The sequence below is a fragment of the Rhea pennata genome, chromosome 1, assembly GCF_028389875.1.
Source record: "Rhea pennata isolate bPtePen1 chromosome 1, bPtePen1.pri, whole genome shotgun sequence".
Taxonomy (NCBI): Eukaryota; Metazoa; Chordata; class Aves; order Rheiformes; family Rheidae; genus Rhea; species Rhea pennata.
Window position 1 is genome coordinate 55,185,032 of NC_084663.1, and position 19,532 is coordinate 55,204,563.

Consider the following 19,532-nt stretch of genomic DNA (forward strand, 5'->3'; position numbering starts at 1 on the left):
TATCTAATTTTACATATTGACATCAACTCCTTCAATCTTTCCGCAATTTTGAACAGCAGAATTATAGCTGAAATACTCTGACATTTTTGAATTATTTTAAGGGAGTTATGGAGTTTCTAAAGAATCTTGTTTGTTACAGTAAAACATTACAATCAATTCTTAAGGTGTTAAATGTTGATAAAGCCAAAGATTGCCTCCACTGTAATAGGCTAGAGTCCTATACATACTCAAATTAAGCAGCAAGCCAAACGACAAGGAATTACTACTGGAGCTCTAAGCATTTCAAGTCACCTCACAGGCACATGAAATGATCTCACTGCAGAGCTAGTCATTCCCGCACAAATCTGAACTGCCTTCATACCCATTTTGGTAAGTGTACATTTCTTGAATTAGTGGAACATAAAGGTAAAGCGACTAAATTTGCCTGACCTTCAGATCACTTAGGACAGAGCATAACCACTACAAACGCACATATCAGCTCATATGCAAATTTCTCTCTTCTAATAAGTAACTGGACAAGAAGATAACAACTAGGAAATCTTCGCAAGACCCAGTGGAACAATTAAAACAGAGTAAGGTTTTAACTGCATGTACTTCCAAACGAAGAATGGCTCAAAACCAGAAACACGAATTTGCATTTAAGTCATGAGGCTTGAATTTGCTATCTGTGTATTCTTGAATGAATAAAAGCTATCCCAGCGAAATAAAAAGCCTGAAAACAATGTAAGAATCAAAGAATTGTAAAACAGAGCATTGAAAACTCCATTTTAAAAATAATAAGCAAGTTCATCCCCCTTGTAACTTGCCAACAATCAAGTACACTGAAAACAAAAAGGTTACTCAAGAAAGCAAAACTTGTTATTCCTTCCCCCTCCAAACTTCTAACAGTTCTTCTTAGGCTAAGTTTTCAGAGGTATTTTAAACTGGCACTGTTGCCAAAATAGAGCTCACACCTTCCTCCGATCAGCATTCCACACTCCTTTAACCTGTGCCCACCCAAGTATCAGTACTCTCTCTCCTGCTGATGAGCATGAATTGGGCTAGGAAACTAATCCAAGTTTACCCCCCTCCTTTTTCTAAATGACTAGGTTAGTTTCCAGCCTGGATTAGTTCTTCAACACAATTTGTCATGTAACTGGCACATGGAAGGGGACGGCATGCAGACAGAAGCGCTTCTTTGTATGTCAGTGATTGCTTAGATTATACATAAAACTTTGGCATTACAGAACAGGACATAAGTGCTAGGTTATGGCAATGCAAGTTAATGTGGAGCTGATGACCCCAAATGCAATTTATGTTGACATTTGGGATTTCAAGTCCTAAAAAAGGAATGTTCACAATTGAAGTTGGGAACTATATGCTTCCCTCTGAAAAGCAAGAGTTTCACTCTATGGCTTGCCAATCATTGGGGAGGAGAGGAACCACATGCCTCAGTAACTCCAGAAGGCAACAGAAAAAGCAGAAATGCAACCAGTTTTGCTCTCTGAATTTGAACAGTTGCTTGGAGTTCATCTTTATTATTAAAAAGACATAACCTCCTCCTCTCCACAGGTTAACATCACAGGAAGCACAAGCTACTCCTCTGTAAAAAATAAATAAAATAAAAATAAAATAAAATAAAAAATCCACTGTGGACAAGACACCTCAGTTTTACTGAAAGACAATTCACAGAGGCAACTGTCATCACCTAAACGGACTGACCTCAGCAAGCTAACATTACAATAAAAGTAAAGTTTCTGGTCTTCTGGTTTTTCTCCTCCCAAAGGATAACTCCTGGATAGTGCACATTTTCATTACGATGAAAGCAACCTACGAAATTTATTACACAGACTCCCACATTAACAGTAACACACTATTAAATTTACCAATTTAAAAAATGGTTTTAAAAACAACTGCTCTAGGGTCCTCTGTTTTCATCTACTTTTTGAAGATTCGTAGGTGGGAATAATGAAAGCAGATTGGCAGAGAGATAAAAACGAGCAGACATTACTGTTGTCAGATTTTGCTAACTGCACTGCATGAAGTGAAACACAGGCTCCCTGCCAACAACCAAACCAATTGAAGACATTCTGGAATTTCAGCCTCCATTTCAGACTGTTCTTTCTCATCAGGCAGTTTAAACTGCTTTATGAAGGCTACAACCACCAGACATATGCTATTTTTCTCCCTCAAAAATTAACTCTGCTATATTTCCTGCCACTGGACAAATGGACAAAAAAAGCAGAATTTATCACATATTTGGTCTGACGATTCCCAAAGCACAAAATGCTGCTTAGTTTAGATGAACAGCACATTTCAGAATTTAAAAATGCTGGGAAGACAATTCAGTTTTGGGTCGTGTCAGTTGAAAGCTTGATTTTTGTGGCCTTAGATTTTTATTTCTCCCAGATAAATCAGCTTACAGTTCATAACCCCACTTCAGCTTTGATAAATGAGGATTAAGATGTTGCATTTCACCAAAATACCCAGTATGTCAAATTCTGACCTCTGAACACAGTTCTCTGAAGATCAAATAACTTTACAGACAAGGAATAGTGACACTTTACATAACTGCTCGGAATTATTTTTGCATTGGAGTTACATTTTTCACTATAAACTGTACACAAATACATTTTCTACTGTAGCAATCTGCTGTAGCTTTGTAAGTAGTTTACAACAACATACTTATCGAGCAATAGTATCTACTACAGAATCAACTCAATCATCAGATGTGTACGTAGAAACCATAGTTACCTGAGCTCCCGCAAACAGCTACAATCAAGAAATTTATAATCAATAACATTCATAAGACATTAAAAACATTCTATTGTAAAAAGAAGCACAGAAAAACTATTAATCTATAACATTTTTCACTTTGGTTTCAGATAAATTTATGGACTACGTCAGTTAAAAATGTCAAGCTCTCCGAGTGGACTCATTCTGAGGATTCCAAGGCGGATCTATTCAGGTATCGTAAAGCAACCTAAAACAGCTTTCCCCTCATTAACAAAGAAATACATAATACCAAGAAGAAAATATCCACCTAAATGAATTAAGATATTTAGGTATTGTCTAGACTGTTGATCAAAATGCTAAACTTAAGGAACACTTGGCTAGTTCCCTACTCTTGTAGGGATATTTGTGCATGACAAGAAACCATTTAAATGCCTCCTTGTAATTTAAAGCACTAGGCCATCTCTTGCCTTTTCTGACCCATGATAACAACTTTCTTCTGATTTTCTAAACTGTAAAAACCCAACCATCTCCCCCTCCAACATGTAAAAAGTTTTCATACGATTTACCGTTCTACAGACAAATTTTAAAACTAGAATTAATTAGTCTTTAAGGACCACTCAGCATTTATCTTCAGGTGTATATGTAAGCATCCTTACTCTATCAGTAACTCGAACGATATATTGGTCTTGTTAACAAACACGTATCTTATCACATACAGCATATCAGTCAATTCAAACGCGTTTGGGCCTCTTCTGATTTGCTACAGCATAAACTAATACTCAACAGATCTCAGACAACATATATTCTTGTTAAGTTTCACCCAGAAGAGCACCACAACACCTAAAAGGCGAAATAGGTCTCCTCGTGTTTCTGAAAGGACACAACCCCCCAAAACCTCCAAAATTAATGGCAGCAGTGCTAGCTTATAGTCCTATCTCACTCATAACACCAGCATCACATTAGGTGAGAAAATATCCCATCAAAAACCACGGACAAAAACAAACCAATTGACAAACACGATTAAGTCATTTTTCAGTGCTGCTGATAAACTCTAGCACCACAAGATTTAAAAAATAGGCCTTCTTACCCAGCAATAACCATGCCTGCATAAGACCCAATTTTTGCCTCATATGGGTGCTATGAATACGACTTAAGCTGCATATAAACTATGTACCATGTGATCCAGAGGCCTTAAAGAAAAAACATTCTCTATAAGCCCTAGCACAGAGAAACACTTCTTACAAAAAGGTTGACATCAAGAAGGAAGGTTGTAGAGTCAAGGTTGTCTTACCTTGTTCATGGCTCCAGGCTGTGGCCCTCTCAGTCCAGCCTGCCCTCCCATCTGCGGAGAGCCTTGTTGCAGTGTCTCAGCCAACAAGTTACCAGCATTACTCATTCCCGGATTTGGGTACGGCATATTAGGTCGCCCTCTGCCTGCTCCAATTGAACCGTTCATGACTTGCCCCTGCATTATTCCCTGTCCGTTGCCTGCCGCCAACATCCCAGGATTCATGCCAGCATTCATCCCTGTGTTCATTCCCATGCCAGGCTGATTAACTGGACTGTTTACTGTTGGCATCATTCCTGCTGTGGATTGGGCTGAAGGACCCTGGTTTGGTCCACTTGCACCCATTGCCATATTGGGAGAAGTCAACCCAGCCTGTGCCATCGGGCTTTTCACCATACTGTTTAACATTCCCATTCCAGGACTGTTTTGTTGGGTTTGACTGGCCATGCCCTGGCCAGGGCCACCAACCCCCATATTGAGATTTGGGGAACTGCCAGCCCGTAAAAGTTCAGACAGCTGCTTGTGTTTAGATGCAGCATCTTGTGCCATGCCAAGGCTGGTCTGCAGCTGATTAATGTCACCACCATTGGTGAGTCCCAGTTCCGTGGAGCTGATTAGTTCATCTGGTAAGTCATGTTCCAGATCAAAGAGCGATCCAAAATCTAAGAAAACAAAACAAAACAATTTTTGTATGAGTTGAGAAGAATTAACAATACTTTGAAGACAAACCTTGTTTTACTTAGGTTCCAGTTTTCATTTCATGCAAGGAATAAAACTTCATTTGCTATGTTCCAGTGAAATTCCGGTATCAGTTATTACTGAATACTATCCAATTTGTCCTGATAAAAGTCATCTCTAAACATTACAAAGTCTGTATCAGACAAGATCACACCGCTTCACTCTTCTACAGTTTGGGTTGTATGATTCACTGGGTAGCTCAGATAATGAGCTCTCAACTTGTGAAATCTGAGGAGGGACAGGAGAAAAATGAATTAAAAAGTCTGGTGGAATTAGCCACCGGAACTAAACAAATCTTATTTTAAAAAGTTAAAGTTGATGAGAAAGCACTGTCCTTAACTTTGTCTTGCCACTTTTGGATAGTCATAACTAGCATAATAATGTAATGTTTCTTGGGAAACAATTACCATCTATTTATACAAGCATAAAAACAAAAACTGCAAAATTCTATTCAACTTCACTGGATGGTCAGTATTTTCCATATACATAGTCAGAAACCATTCTAAAGTAACCTTCCTGCCTGTGAAGTTATTCAAAAAACCAGGATTAAAAAAAAAAAAAAAAAAAAAAAAAAAAAAAAAAAAAAAAAAAAAAAAAAGCACAACACTATTCACACACATGCACCCCACAAGCACCCTTGCAAAGTCATCCCCAAGATAACAAGTGGGGAAGGTTCACTGTTTGCGATATGAAGACACAACAATACTGCACAGTATTCAAGATCAATTTGTTCAAGAAAGCAATGAATTCTTAGGCCTGCAGACCTAGCATGCGCCTTTATCTTTGTATTTAATCTACGGCAATTGAAACAAAAGTCACATTAAAAAGCCAAGCTATTGTATGATGTAGCCACTCACAGTAAATAGGTTGTGAAACTTCTCATTTGGAATATGAGAATACAAAGCAGTGGATCATTTTTTTTTAATCTTAATCCTTCTAATAGTTCACCAACATTTTTGCAGGAAAGGTCCTTTCATGGATGCTCAGTAGGAGTACTGCACTGCATTTTCAAAGGCTACAGATCTAGACAACGATCTAAAATACTAATTATTTCAGCTACTGCAAGAACATTTAAAGGAAAATGTCAATTACAGTGATTTCTAGAGAAGATGTCAAGACCACACAAGAGCCAGCAGCACAGCTTAAGACAATAGCAATAAATATCCAAAGAACTGATTGACTTTCCAGTATGCTAAATCCACCGCTAGCCTTGCAATCTTCTTCATTAAGGAGATGCATGACAATTTCTAACTAAAATACAAAGCAGGGCGCAAGAGGAAGGAGTCAGATTTATTCTGCAAAGGTTTGTCCACCTGATTCTATATCCCAAGATCTCCAGGGATATCACAGATAGGGCAAAGTAAGGATATAACACAACAGGCACAATCTGGCCTTAGATCTGTGTAAAAAGACATCCAGTAACATCCACACAGCAAGTGTTAGAAAAAATCTTGATACCATGAGAGTAGTACAGTGTAACTTTACTTATTAAAAGTATCATTAATATATTTCTTCTCATAGGCAATAAGATGTAGAATAGATTACTATTACCATCTAAGATTACTAGGAAAGAGAAGGAAGAATGTTGCTTATACCTTATATACTATGGATTATTTTATTACTTTTGGCCCCTACAAGAATCTGACTTATGACAAATTTGCCTTGGGCAGCATCTGGCCAGCAAGATCCAAGGAAACAGACGAGTCTGGGTTGGACACCCACCTGACATCAAAGCAAGCTTAAAATTAGTACAGATTTAAACTAAGCAAAGTCCTTAAATCATTAGGAAATCTATGCCCTATAAAGTGATCACCTTTCAACTGAGTTGCAAAATACTTAAAGTCCTTTTTACTGCAATAGTACCTAGCAGCCCCAGTGATAAAAGTGTTACCAAAACATGCAAAGCAAGGTAGAGATTAAACAAAAATCATTTCTGACCAAGATGTTTATAATCCGAGGAAAATGCATCCACTCTAATTATTTAGCAGGGAATTCTACAAGCAGGTTCAAGCAGCATGTTAGCTTCTCTTGTAAGCTTTCGCCTACAGTCACGATTCAGTAGTTCTTTCGCATTTCTATTCACCTTCAAGAATAAAATAACCATTTCTATCAATAGGGAGATTATTTGGTTCTAGCAATAGGCTGGAGTGAATAATCTCATTTTTCCTAAGAACTTGCTCATGTGCTACAAGATAGCCCACAATCCTTTACACCCATGTATTGCATCCTCAGGCTCAAGATATGTAAGATACGCAACTCCCTCTTGTAAGAGAGTTGGCACATCTGAAGGACCAGCATTATGTGTGAACAGCGATGCCTGGAGAACCCTGCACGTCAGTTAGGTAAGATTATGACTTACTCCAGTGCTTACCATGTTACTTGACTCGCATTAGGTTCAGATACTTACAGTTTCTGTTACCAGATCTCACTTATCGTGTTATATTCTCAACACACACATATCAAAAAGTCACTGAAGAGTCACCTTTTCCAAAATGTTTCTGGGCTCCAGAAACATATCAGTAGATCAAGCTACATCACAGTTAGTTCACAATGAAACAAGGGGAGAAGGCCCAGTACAGGACACTGAACAGGAGGCAGGCACGGGTCAGTGTTGACAGGAACCACAGCATGATACCTTTGCTGTGCTTCCAGACAAGGATTAACAGTAAGGTGTTGAGTTCCATACCTTCCATGCATGTCGACATGAAAGCTATCCAGGAATCGAACAGGGCGCCTAGATGTAACAGAGAAAATGCCCACAGGACTCTACCAATATGCCAGAGCAACAAGCTATTCAAGCTTGCAACCAAGCATCTGAAAATTAAGGTCTGAAGTGTCCTTAACAACAACAAAAAGCTAAAATTCAATAAATAATGATAGCAGAACTCAAGACAAGGAGTCACCTTTTCTCAAGACAATACTCAGGCATCCATGAAAACATAGGAGAAAAGCCAAAGGTGGAAGCTAAAACACTTAATACATTTGAAGCACAGCTATAAAACAAAGCGCTACCCACAACTAAATCTGAAATGGTTTAGGAGTCAAAGAACCCCTTACTAGGTTATCAAATTGTCAACAGTGATGCATTTCACAAAGGAACTCCGTGCATGGCTAGAAGTGACACAAATAAAAAGGATACATAGCAATAATGTATTGAAGCCTTAGACCTATTCACTGAGGGGACCAACAGATCACCTAACCTAACTTCAACTCAAAGCTGTTAGAGGTGAGCTTTCTTGTCTAGTCCAAAGACTAACTAGAAGAGATGTTCAACTTTTTTAAAAAGTTGGAATCAAATAAAGGTTGGAAGGGATTCAAGATGTCATTTACACCCTCCTGCAGAACAGCAATACATGTACTTCATTTTCTACAGACAGTAGTGTTCACAGTGTCTTCCTAGCATCGCTTCAGTCTTAAAAAAAAAAAACACACAATTCCTTCAAACTTTCCTTATACAACTAGACTTTTAGTCCTCTGTCATCTTATTTTCCTGCAATTTTCCAGTTAGTCTAGATCTATCTTGAGATGCAATAGTAAACTGGATATGGTTTTCCACCAAAACCTGAGCCACTGCCAAATAAAGAGGGAGAGTATTTGCTATTGACTCTCTGCTTTTCAGAACTGCACGTGATCCGTGTTCAAGCCTGCGATCAACCACTTGTGGGTTTTTTTTTTTTTTCTTTTTATTTACTATTAAAATACAATAGCTGCTCATTGCTCCCCAGTCTGTATCAGCACACTTGCCATTCCTATCCAGGTATGCAATTTTGAATGTGCCCCTGCCAAAATTACATTATTTTTTTCAGAACATAATTCCAGTCTGCCAGCCTCATTCTGAATTCTCTGCCTGTCTGCTAGCTCACAGGCAGTCAACTCTTACTTCAGAGAGTTTCAGACAGACACACACAGAGGTTGGAGTAGGGAAACACACCTAATTTTCCACCATTCCTCACTTTCTGCCATTGCATACTACTTGATAGACATGTTCAAACAGTTTGGGGGATTTTTTTTGGGGGGGGGGGGGGGAGGGGAGAAACACATATACATTCTAAGAAAGAGGCAAAAACACTAAGGATTCCTCCCAGGTGGAGCTGAGAGAATCTTGCTGTATAGTATTTTGGAGATCAATTTTTTTATTCTCATTAAAGCCCATTACCAAGTAGGCTTTGCATGCAGACCCTCTATAAGGTCACATTTGGCTAAAGACAACAAGGACCTTGCCAAGCTATTTTTCCTACTTCACATGGTAGAGTTAACTTTAATCTACTAATTTGATGCAAGATAAAAGGAGAACAACAACAACAACAAAAAAAATCAAACAGCTGAAAACATTACAGTCTAGATTCAACATTACAACTACTACTTCCACAATTCTTGGTCATCGGTCTCTATACAACCCTAATCATTACTCACTTCCTGAAGTAGGAGTCTGATGCAGAACTCTTCATTGCTGCTTCTGCCACATCAACTGAGACTCTTCTATTCTGTATTACAGTATTTAGATAACAAGATCTTCAGCATTAGAACTTTGCTATTAGTTCTGTCCTCTGTAAGAAACTGGTGAAGTATTGCCTTCTTGTTTCCTGGCTGATCTAGAAAAGACCTGATTTTTTTCACCATATTAAGGAACCTGAATCAGCTAAAAAAGCAACATCTTATTGCTCCGTATCTCTCTCAGCCTGGTTTTGGGTTTTGGACTTTACTCTTTCTTCCAGCTTTTTTTTTTTTTTTTTTTTTTTGATTGTCTTTTTAAAAATCTAACCTTATCCCTATTCAGACACTGTCTCAAACACACCAACTTTTTAAGAAACAGTCAATTTTGTTCAGAACAATAACCTAGAAGTTTGGCCTAAACTAATATCAACAAAAATGTCCACTTTAATAGACCCTGGATGGGGGCTGGTTCTGAAACTTCAGAGAAGCTCTGCTGTTTTATATAAAACTGTATTTATGACAAATGGTTTTTATTTCCATAAACATACTCAAAGTACTTTTTAAATCAGTATTGAGAAGTACAGACGATCACAGGTGCTTTCCAATACTGAAAACCATAGACAGAAATTGATGGTTATGATTCTAGAAGTTTTTTGTAGCTGTTCTTGAGAAAAGAATTGGTATAATCACATTAAAAAGACTGGGTACAAGAACCAAGATGGAATGCATTAGCAATCTGACATTTACTTAAGGGTTAAGTTCTGAGACACTACTGTTGTGCCTCTAAAAAATAGCATATTTACATTTCTATGTAATACTGCAAGGCTAGTATCTTTTCATTGTGACTGATGATCCAAATAAGATGAATTTTTTGAAATTTTAATTTGAAAATACTGAAGTAAATTTGACTTTACAGTCATTTATTTGTGAACATTTTGCTATTTGCACAAATTTCACTGTTAGCTTTAAGCCTTGTGAAAAGTCCCTATACTAGGATTCTTATTCTCAAGACTATCCTGTGTATGCCACTGAAATTACCAGAAGGAGGATCACATTAAGTTATTTACTATTGGTCTGTGGTATTGTTAGCTAGTAATGCTGGCATTTCAATCAGGAGTCTGATAAGTGGTGGACCACCACGAAAACACATCTAGAAAGTTAGGAACAGCTTTTTGGTTTGCTACACCGCTGGACAAAGAATGGACACTTGCACATAGGAAACGAATACACACACAAACATAAAATGAATCACTTTCATTTTAGAAAAAATTACTTTCAAAAAAGTTACTTTCAAGAAAAGAATGAAGTTCATCATTTCATTGTAAAGTTAATATGAACTTCAAAATGATGTAGTCTGCATATACAGTCACCAGAAATTCAAGTCATTTTTTCTTGTGTTACTGACTTAATTCAACATTACTCCTATGTATAAATCCAGCATTGCTCTTCTGCTTTTAAACAGACAAATGTACACACACACACACACACACACACACACACACACACTAAATAAAAAAACAGAAGTTGGCAGACCAAACTTCTTTATGTTGAACCACTAATTCCCAGAAGCAAGTGAAATGATACCCAGGAATACAAAAAAGCAGCTTAGCTTCAGCAGAACTTGTATTGAGCAAACTAAACATCAGCATTATGTCAGTTTTATTTTTGATTAGAATTCTAAACAAAATGAGAATTAGACTATTTCAGCTCATTAACACAGTACAAGAAATTATCTATTCACTTGTGTTTGGGAGTTCTTCAGAGCAAGAAACAGTAGATCATTTGTTTTAGAAACGCCTCTGTAGAAGAATTACGATGCCTCTCCAGTCCATCATGATTCTTCTTCATAACACCTACAAACAAAAAACTGACACAGTTGTTCAAAGCTCTACTTCTGATAATTCAGGAATAAATGTAGCACAGAGGTGATTCACACCATCAATGGAAAAAAGAAAGTTTGTTCCATTCCACTTCACCATTACCAATAACAGAAAATAATCTGCAGTTTTTGAAGAAGCTGTACCTGGTAATTTCCCCTTTGTGTGATAATCCTAATTTGGACCAGAATTTCTCATCTTCACTGTTTCTGTAAACGCAACCAACATAATCAGTTAAACCATGACTTATTATGATGGGACCTCAAAATTCAACTCTAATTTTCTTGAAAAACTTTTTCATGAAAAGGGTGCTTGAAGATGAATAAAACATGTCAGATTTTTAAGGAATTTTAAATGCAATCATATGCCAATCCATCTTAAGGAAATATGCTGCTATTTAGGAAAATAAAATGTTCTCAAACATGCCATTTAATGCTCAAGGAGAGGATTTCTGCAAATAAAATTGCCATAGTTCAAGTTCTACTTGTTGGCTTCAAGTCACCAAATTCTATGTAACCAAGGATGTTTTGTCAGCGCATACAACCATATGCAGAGACAGATGTATTTTACTTCAGCCTGCTGCTACAGTTTAAGACAAGACAGAAAAGCCAAATCCTTGGAGACAGGTGTGCATTGTTTATCTGTCAGTGAAAGCTACACAACTAAATTACTCCATTTGTCAAAAAATCAAATCTAAATGACTTTTCACCAAACCCCCTCAGATAGGGCACTGGTTCAGTTGAAGTGAAAGATTAAAGTAAGATCATTACATCACTGCAACAAGCACTGAAAGACTGCTTCTGCCAAGGCAGCTAACAAGACACAGAGGTGACACTGAAGATAAACTGCCTAAGGAGAAAAGGCAAAAAAATATATATTTAAATCACATGAATTTTTTCTCTAGTTGTAGAATTAGAAGAAACCAGAATTCCTACAGTAGAAATTTTGTGTTTATCACTAGCACTTCACAAAATCCACACCCCCAAAGAAGTATCCAAACTCTAGAACTCACTGAACTTTGTAGAAAGCCAAAGTCTGCCTGCAAAAGTACACAACTAGTCAACAGCCTGAACCAGGGACTCTCTAAGACTAAATCTTAATCCTGGCTCTGGGAGCATAAGAGACAAAAATGGAAGAATATAAATATTTTGTTTAATATAAGATTTAACTTCTTAACAGCAACATAGGCTTTCCCCTGCAATACCAAACTTGTGAATTTTAAACTTGTGAATATAAACTGGCTTTCTAGTATCAAAGCTTTTTCTTCATAACTGTTCAAGATTCAGTTTTACATCAGAATACATACAGTCTTTAAAGCACGGCGGGTATTTCTTAGAAAAATTAAATACCTTTCTAACACTGCTCATAAAAAGTACATGTCTATGTCAAACACACAATCTACTCTGCGAGAGAGTCAAAATAAGCAGAGCTGTCACAGTTTAGAAATCTAAGAGGTTCAAAACCTGTAAAGATGATTTAAGTGTTATTTATCATCGTAACAACGATCCATTTACCAGTTATCTCAAAAATCTTATTCTTACTGTAGTTAACTGGATAAGTATTTGTCTTGTAGTTACATAGGTTATTTCCTACACAAGCATCCACATTTACAGCACATGCCATCCCCATCAGCCCTAATTTAAGGCATCTCTACTCTTATAACAATTAATACTTGGAAAAAAAAAGATAGAAAAAAAAAATCACACACAACAGGGTATAAAAAAATTTGACAGTCATAAATGTAGCTAATGACTTGATTTTAGTACTAAAAGAATACTTTAATCAACCTTTAATCAGAAAGATGTACAAAAAGTATTTAATCTTAAAAGGAGAAAAGTGTATATAAACAGGAAGAAAAAGAATCCACTGCAGTCTGCAAATATAGTTGAATACCTAGCAAAATGCCTCTGGAGAGAAGAATGAGACAAGAATTAATATGATTCATTTCTAGCAAAGAAACAGCCTGGTACATTTGAAACAACTAAAAGCTGAGTCTCAGTCAAAATCACAGTGGTTTAGATGAGCAGTTACATTACAAGGTCGACACACCTTTACAGTACAGGGGAGTAAAGTTTTAAAGGTCAAATGTAGCTCCTGAAAAAAGGGACTTTCAAATTTTATAAGAGATGGCCATTGGCATGGAGGGAGATTGAAGATACTCTATTACTTGAAAGAATGTGATACTTGGATACAGTAAACTGAAGAAAGTTACAGCACGTATCACAAACATGCAGTGATCTGATTCAACTCACAGGACAGCTAATTAATTGTAGAAAAGTGACTTCAATGCTATGGATCACCAGAAACACTTGGAACTCAAAATCCTGTTTTGAGTCAAGCAATCAAAAGACATGACACCACACAAACATGTTGCAACACAAAGTATACTGAATTTTTACTCCTTGATGAAACACAGTAGTTCTGAACCCACAGCTCAAACAACATTCCTGGTCCACAAAAGTTTATTTCTAAGGGAGTCTGTACAAGATGACTAAACTCACTCTGTCTAAATATACTACTGAAATCTGTGTGGAAATTCCAGTGCATCTTTATTTCCACAGAAAAAAAAAATGAAGGGTTTATTAACAAAAATGTTGAAAAAAAATCACCGATCTGAAGTATAGAGTTACAAATGTATGTTTATAAAAGACTTGCACTCTTTTACTCAAGGAACTAGTTCAAAAACAGGCTGAAAATTCACTAGAGGTGGCAAGTATGGTGCAAACACACTGGTGTACCTAAGTAGTCTGCTAAAACAATGTGTAAGGAGGTCTTTGTTAGACTAGATGCAACGTATCAAAACTGTGTTTCTGCCAGTAAAGCAAGGTAAGCAAAATAAGTTACACTGGCAAATCACTTATGTTAATGTAACCCTGTATACAGATGAGCTGTGCTGGCATAAAAGCATTGCAAAAACTCATCCCATAGTGAGGATTCTGTATCAACAAAGTGACCCCACTGTGGGGTTGTAACGGTCTTGGAGAACTTGATACCTGAACAAGATACATGTGTAATTGTCATTCTTCTCGAGAAATCTAATATTTAAATATAACACAGGCTGTAGAAATCTCTGGCACCTTAAAAGAAACCAAGTAGCTGTGTTCCTGAAGCTAAAAACTGGACAAAATATAACCAAAATAAGAAACAAAGATGAGATTCAAAAATTTACTAGTAACATACTAGAAGATGATGATAATACCAAGACTTTCTGAATTACTTTTAAAATGTTTGTTACAAAGTATCTGCTAAAATCATTTCAGTCTCTGGTAACTATTAACACTACCTCATTCTTATCTTCCAAACAAGAAATTAGAGTAATGAAGTTATTTAAAACTATACTAATAAAGTATGTTCCATGAAAAAGCAAACTCCGCTTTAGAGCGGGGAGCATATGAAGCATTTAAGACCTAACACAGAAGAATATGCAGCACTGCAACAGTAGAAAAAGCAGCTATATTTGGTCGCTGCCAATAAATCAAGCTTACTAGGACAACCTTTGCTGACCTCTTTTTAGAGAAAAAACAGCATCATACAAGCTTTTGAGTACATTCCAAGCCCAGAATATCAGTATCCTACAGGTCTACAATAAAAAACACGTACAAATTAGAGACTAAGTTTTAGCCTCCAACATGCTAATACAATTAACATCTGCAAGATCGGGAACAAAACCTAACTAGATTCAGACATTATTTTTAGATATCTAATATGCTAGATCAGTATTTCAGGTTAAGAAATGAGTCAAAAAATTAACACAGAAGAAACATACTAAAAAGGCCCACCAAGCACAAGTGCTGGAAAAAGTTTCACCAACAGTGCAAGTTTCTGACCACTCTAGATAATGATGTTGCAAATCTAACACTATGTTTAAAAAGAGTGCTTGAGTAAGTACATAAGCACCATGTTTCTGATTTTCTATAATTAACTCAGGAGTGGGGACAATACACCAGCTTCTGTAAGTGGAATTTACTACATAAAAGTTCCTTGTACTATTTCAAAGCAATTTTAAGGAGCAGAGAAGGTGAAAAAGTAAACTTCAATGTTGTTCCCCACAACAGCAAAATTAAGACAAAAAACTCACTCAAGCAGTAAATGAAAAATATAATCCTCAAAGAAGGTTTATTAGTTAAGCAAGTTAGCTTTATTTGTTAATTAGAGAAACAGATATGGTATCACATTAAAAACAAAGTGGAAGTGTCCTAAATCCAGGTAATAAATTGCCAACAACAAAATCCAGAAGAATGAGAATCCTTCAATAGTTTTTTGTAGCATATGTGAAATGTACCTATGGATACCTATCAGGTGATGACAACCTCAACTTCAAAAAAAAAATTTTTTTAATCCCATTTTGCACACTACAATGTTATACTCCATTCCTTTGAATTTGTCCAATAATCCCTAGTGTTTTACCATAACTATACAGAAATCACTGATTAAATTGCCCAGTGTTAAACTAACAACTCAAAATGAATTAAATATTCTGTGAAAATCTGCACCTCTGACACTGAAATAAATTCACTTTATGCAAATCTTATTTGATCACAAATGCCTTAACTTTGATACCGACATTCATCTGAATAAGCCTTCAACTTTCCTACTTTCAAGCAACAGGGTTTCTCTCACAAAATCCATTTTTTTATTTAACCTCCTACACAAACTAAGGCCAACACTGTCAAGAAAAAGAATGAAAATGATTACTACTGAATTAAGCCCTGCTTTCCAAGTCCAGTGTAAAAAAAAAAATCCACAACTAGCTGTAACTACAGAGCTCCTCCAACCCTCTCTCCTACTCTCTTACTAGAGACCTGTTGATACTGACTAGTCATCTGCTCGTTACAACGTAATACTGCCTATATCTAAAATGCTCTAAAAGTTACACATAAACTTAAAAAAAAAAACTAATACATCATTCATCAAGAATAAAGAGAAGGTTAAAAATCAAAATTTTGAAGATTACTCAAAGTGGAATCATATACAGTGCTATGTTAGAAACTGGACACTTAAACCTCCTGTTTACTGTCAAATGACCAGCCATTTTTTTTGTACTCTTCCTTTTCTTGGCAGCTCTGACTTCAGTGAACAAGACTGGTGGCACCAGAAACACCACCACTCACCACACTGGCAGAAGGTGGCCTCCTCCAACTCCTAAAGGCTAAGAAGATCTAGAGTTTAAAGGAACTACTGTGAGACAGGTAACCAAGTACTTTCAGAGCAAACTGACACCAAATGCTCATCTACTTCCTAAGAAGCACTAAAAAGCATAACAGCCCTTTGTTACTCTCCCCCTTCCCAGTACAGCCAGCTCATGTTTGCTAGGGATGGGGAGACCTAAGATATCCAACCTCTAGCTTGACTTCACAGCAACTCTGGAGTTTTCACATAGTAGATTATTCCTCCCTACTAAAACATCACCAAAGACCTTTGCAGGATTGCAGAGAAGTCCCTTTATCTTTCCAACCCATAAGTCTACAGGGGAATTTCAGACATTTTGGTCTTGCAGCAAAGAAATGGGAGATGCAGAATGAATTGCGCTCCATATTGATTCTTAATGCAAATAAGGTAAAATAATATTTTGTTTCTACAATGTTAAGACTCTTGATAAGCCTTAAGCCCCAAACCTGCGATCAGGATTTTGTTTTTATTTTTTTATTTTTAAATGATGATCTATTTGTAACAAAAAACAGGTTTTAAAAATCCTTATGCAAGAAAGAGTAAGAAGGATTTTAGAAGTAAATCAAATAATCAGAGTGCAGGTATAGAGGGTAAAGGAAAAAGAATAGAGAAATTAATCTGTTTCTAAGTTGTAAAAACACCTTATATACAGGCAAAATAAAATAAGAAACAGGCATGCATTTGTGTGCGTATACATGTGGATATAAAGAAATCAACAATAAAGTGTACAAAAGAATAATCGTAAGCACAATTTCGTATTTCTGCAACTGGAATTAAAGGCATATACTTAATCAGGAGCTCTATAATAACTACTATTGTGAAAGACAAGAAAATGACAAACTGTTAGTCTTATCTGTGATCGATCAAAAGCACAATACACTGAACAGCTTTGCTTTCAATCACTTCCAAAAAATAAAAGGGCAAAAACAACCGAACACCCTCCTATGCCATTAACACAAATAAGTGCAAAGAGAACGAAAAAGGGAGAAAGCACAGATAAAGCGGCAGAAGGAAGAAACAAGTTAAAGCAGAAAAAGGGAGGAGGAGATTTAGAAAAGAGGAGAGAAAAGGGCAATAATTGTGGCAGTAAGAGGTTGAGAGCCTGGGCCCCCGAGACTGACCTGTGCCGTCGCTGGCGGACACGGAGAGCGCCGGTGAGGAGAGTTTAGGCCGCTTGGCTGAAGGCGGGCCCGGCTCCACCACATTCTCGGCCATTTTTAATTCTTTTTTAGACAATCACTCAGAGTAGAGAGACGGGGATGGGGGGGCCCAAAACCTTCGCCTTCTTCCCAGGCCCCGAGTCAGCTGAAGAACAACAATAACAACGAGAGCGAGCGAGAAGGATCTGCCGGAGGAGGGGGTCAAGTTCCCCTTTTTTTCTGCCCCTCGGGCTCGGGCTCCGGGAGGGCGGCAGTGGAGAAACGAGGAGAAGGTGGGAGTAGCGAGGGGAAGAGGCCTCTTCCCCCAGGCAAAAGGGCAGAGCGAAGATGGGAAGAGCTGGTAAAGCCCCCGCCACGAAAAAAAAAGGAGGGGGGGGAAGAGGAGAGGCTGGTGGGTTTTTAGTAAAATTAATCCCGGCTGTTGTGCTGCTGTTGCTTCCGCGCCGCCGCCACCATCATCATCTTCATCCTTCGGGGGGTCTCCTCCTCCTGCTGCCTCCTCACCGCCGCCATCAGCCTCTTCCTCCTCGGCGCCGTCCTCCTCCTCCTCATCGCCACAAGGAGGCGGGCGAAGGAGGGGAGAGGAGGAGGAAAAAAGAAAAAAAGATCACCGTCCTCTAGCAGCAGCTCCTTCCCCCTCCAACACCACCCTGCAAAAAAACAGCCACTGCCAGCGACAGGGCTGGGGGGGAGGAGGCAGCGAAGGCGGCCGAGCGTGCGCGGGGTCCCCAGCTCCCCTCGCTTCTTCCTCGCCAGTCACTAATGGCTGCAGAAAGGGGAGCTGTAAGGATGAGGAGGGTGAGGATAAGTCCCAGGAGTCTCCGCTTCACATCTTGTTGTGCAGGGAAGGAGGAGGGGTTGTTGTCCTGATGGAGGCAGCACCGATCGCGGGATGGGAAGGTGGGGGGCGGGTTTCAACACCCTCTCTGCCCCCCCCCTTCTTCTCTTCTTTCCCCTTCCTCTTTCTCTTGCTCTCAGTAGCGGGGCGCCCCCCCCTCCAGCGCAGGCAGAGGGGCCGATCCCACAGCAGCAGCGGCGGCAGGAGGAGGAGGAGGAGGAAGCAGCAGCCGGCCCCTCCCCCCCTCTCTGCCTACCTTCCCCCCTCCCGGGTGGCTGAGGATGGTGGCGAGCGCTGGCTCCGGGCAGGGAGGGAGCTGCCCGTCTCCACCGCCGCCGCGGCACGGGGCGGCGGGCGGAAAAGCGAGGGGCGGGGGGAGCCTCTGGCGCTGCCGGGGCGCGGCGGGGACTCCCTGCGGGCGCTGCGAGGGTGGGGGAGGAAGAGCCGGGGGGGGAGGGGGGGGGAAGAAGGCGAAGCCGGTCAGCGAGAGATTAAAATAATAAAAGACAAACTGCGCTGGGGGAGGGCGAGGGGCTCGCCCCGGGGTGGTTAAATGGCCGGGAGGGGGAGGGGGCCCTCGGCGCTCCCCGGCGGCGGGGAGGGGAGGGGGGGCGGGACGGCACTGCGAGCGCGGGGGCCGAGCGCAGGCTCCCTACTGCCCCTGCCTGGCGCTCAGCGGCCGCCGCTCCTGTGGCGTGTGCGGCGGGGCGGGCAGAAGCGGGGGGCGAAGGGGAGAAGGAAAAGCAGAGAGAAGAAGGGGGAGAAGCCAAAAAATTAGAGGGGGGGGAAAGGAGGAGAAAAAGATAGAGAGAGGGGCGGGTTAGGGGAGGGGGAACGGGCGTCTCAGCTTCTCTCTTCTCTCCCCGTCCCCTGGCCGGGCCCCTGGGTCTCTCTGCGCTGCCCTCCCCCTAGCTCGCCCCGTCCGGCTCGGTCTCTCGCTCCCTCCCTCAGTCGCTCACACACAAACAAAATGGCGGCTGTTGTTTCTTCACTCTCCCGAGTCCTCAGAGGGAAGCGAGCGGCGGCGGCGGCGGCCGGAAATGAGCCAAGAGAAAAAAGGGGGCGGGGCCAGGCGTGGGGGGCGGGGCCCGGCGGCGCTGGCGCACACAATGGAACGCGGGGGGCTTGCGTGCCGCGGACGGGAGGGGGAACCCCGGAGCGGCGGACGGCGTGGGGAGGGGGGAAGGAGGAAGGGGGAGAGCCGGCCGCCGTCACGTGGCCTCGGCCAGCCTATCGGCGCCCGCCGCTCGCCGGGCTCTTCCGCAAACTCCCTTCGCTCCGCCCCTTAAAGGCAACGCGTAAAAGGAAGGGGG

The 19,532-nt window shown here is 40.0% G+C and overlaps 1 protein-coding gene across 2 annotated transcripts in view; it reads right to left on the reverse strand.

The window, feature by feature from the left end:
* EP300 (E1A binding protein p300) overlaps nucleotides 1-19,220 on the reverse strand; it is a 63,631-nt gene extending 44,411 nt beyond the window's left edge. Inside the window, exons 1-3 of one of the 2 annotated variants that reach the window (XM_062587429.1) lie at nucleotides 17,343-17,401; nucleotides 10,917-11,028; nucleotides 4,007-4,665 (exon numbers count right to left, since the gene is read on the reverse strand). In XM_062587429.1, the coding sequence (XP_062443413.1) occupies nucleotides 4,007-4,552 (546 nt within the window). In that variant the 5' untranslated portion in view covers nucleotides 4,553-4,665; nucleotides 10,917-11,028; nucleotides 17,343-17,401. Of the gene's footprint in view, nucleotides 1-4,006; nucleotides 4,666-10,916; nucleotides 11,029-17,342 lie in introns of both variants that reach the window. The other variant, XM_062587421.1, reaches the window with a different exon arrangement.
* Nucleotides 19,221-19,532: the final 312 nt, after the last annotated feature.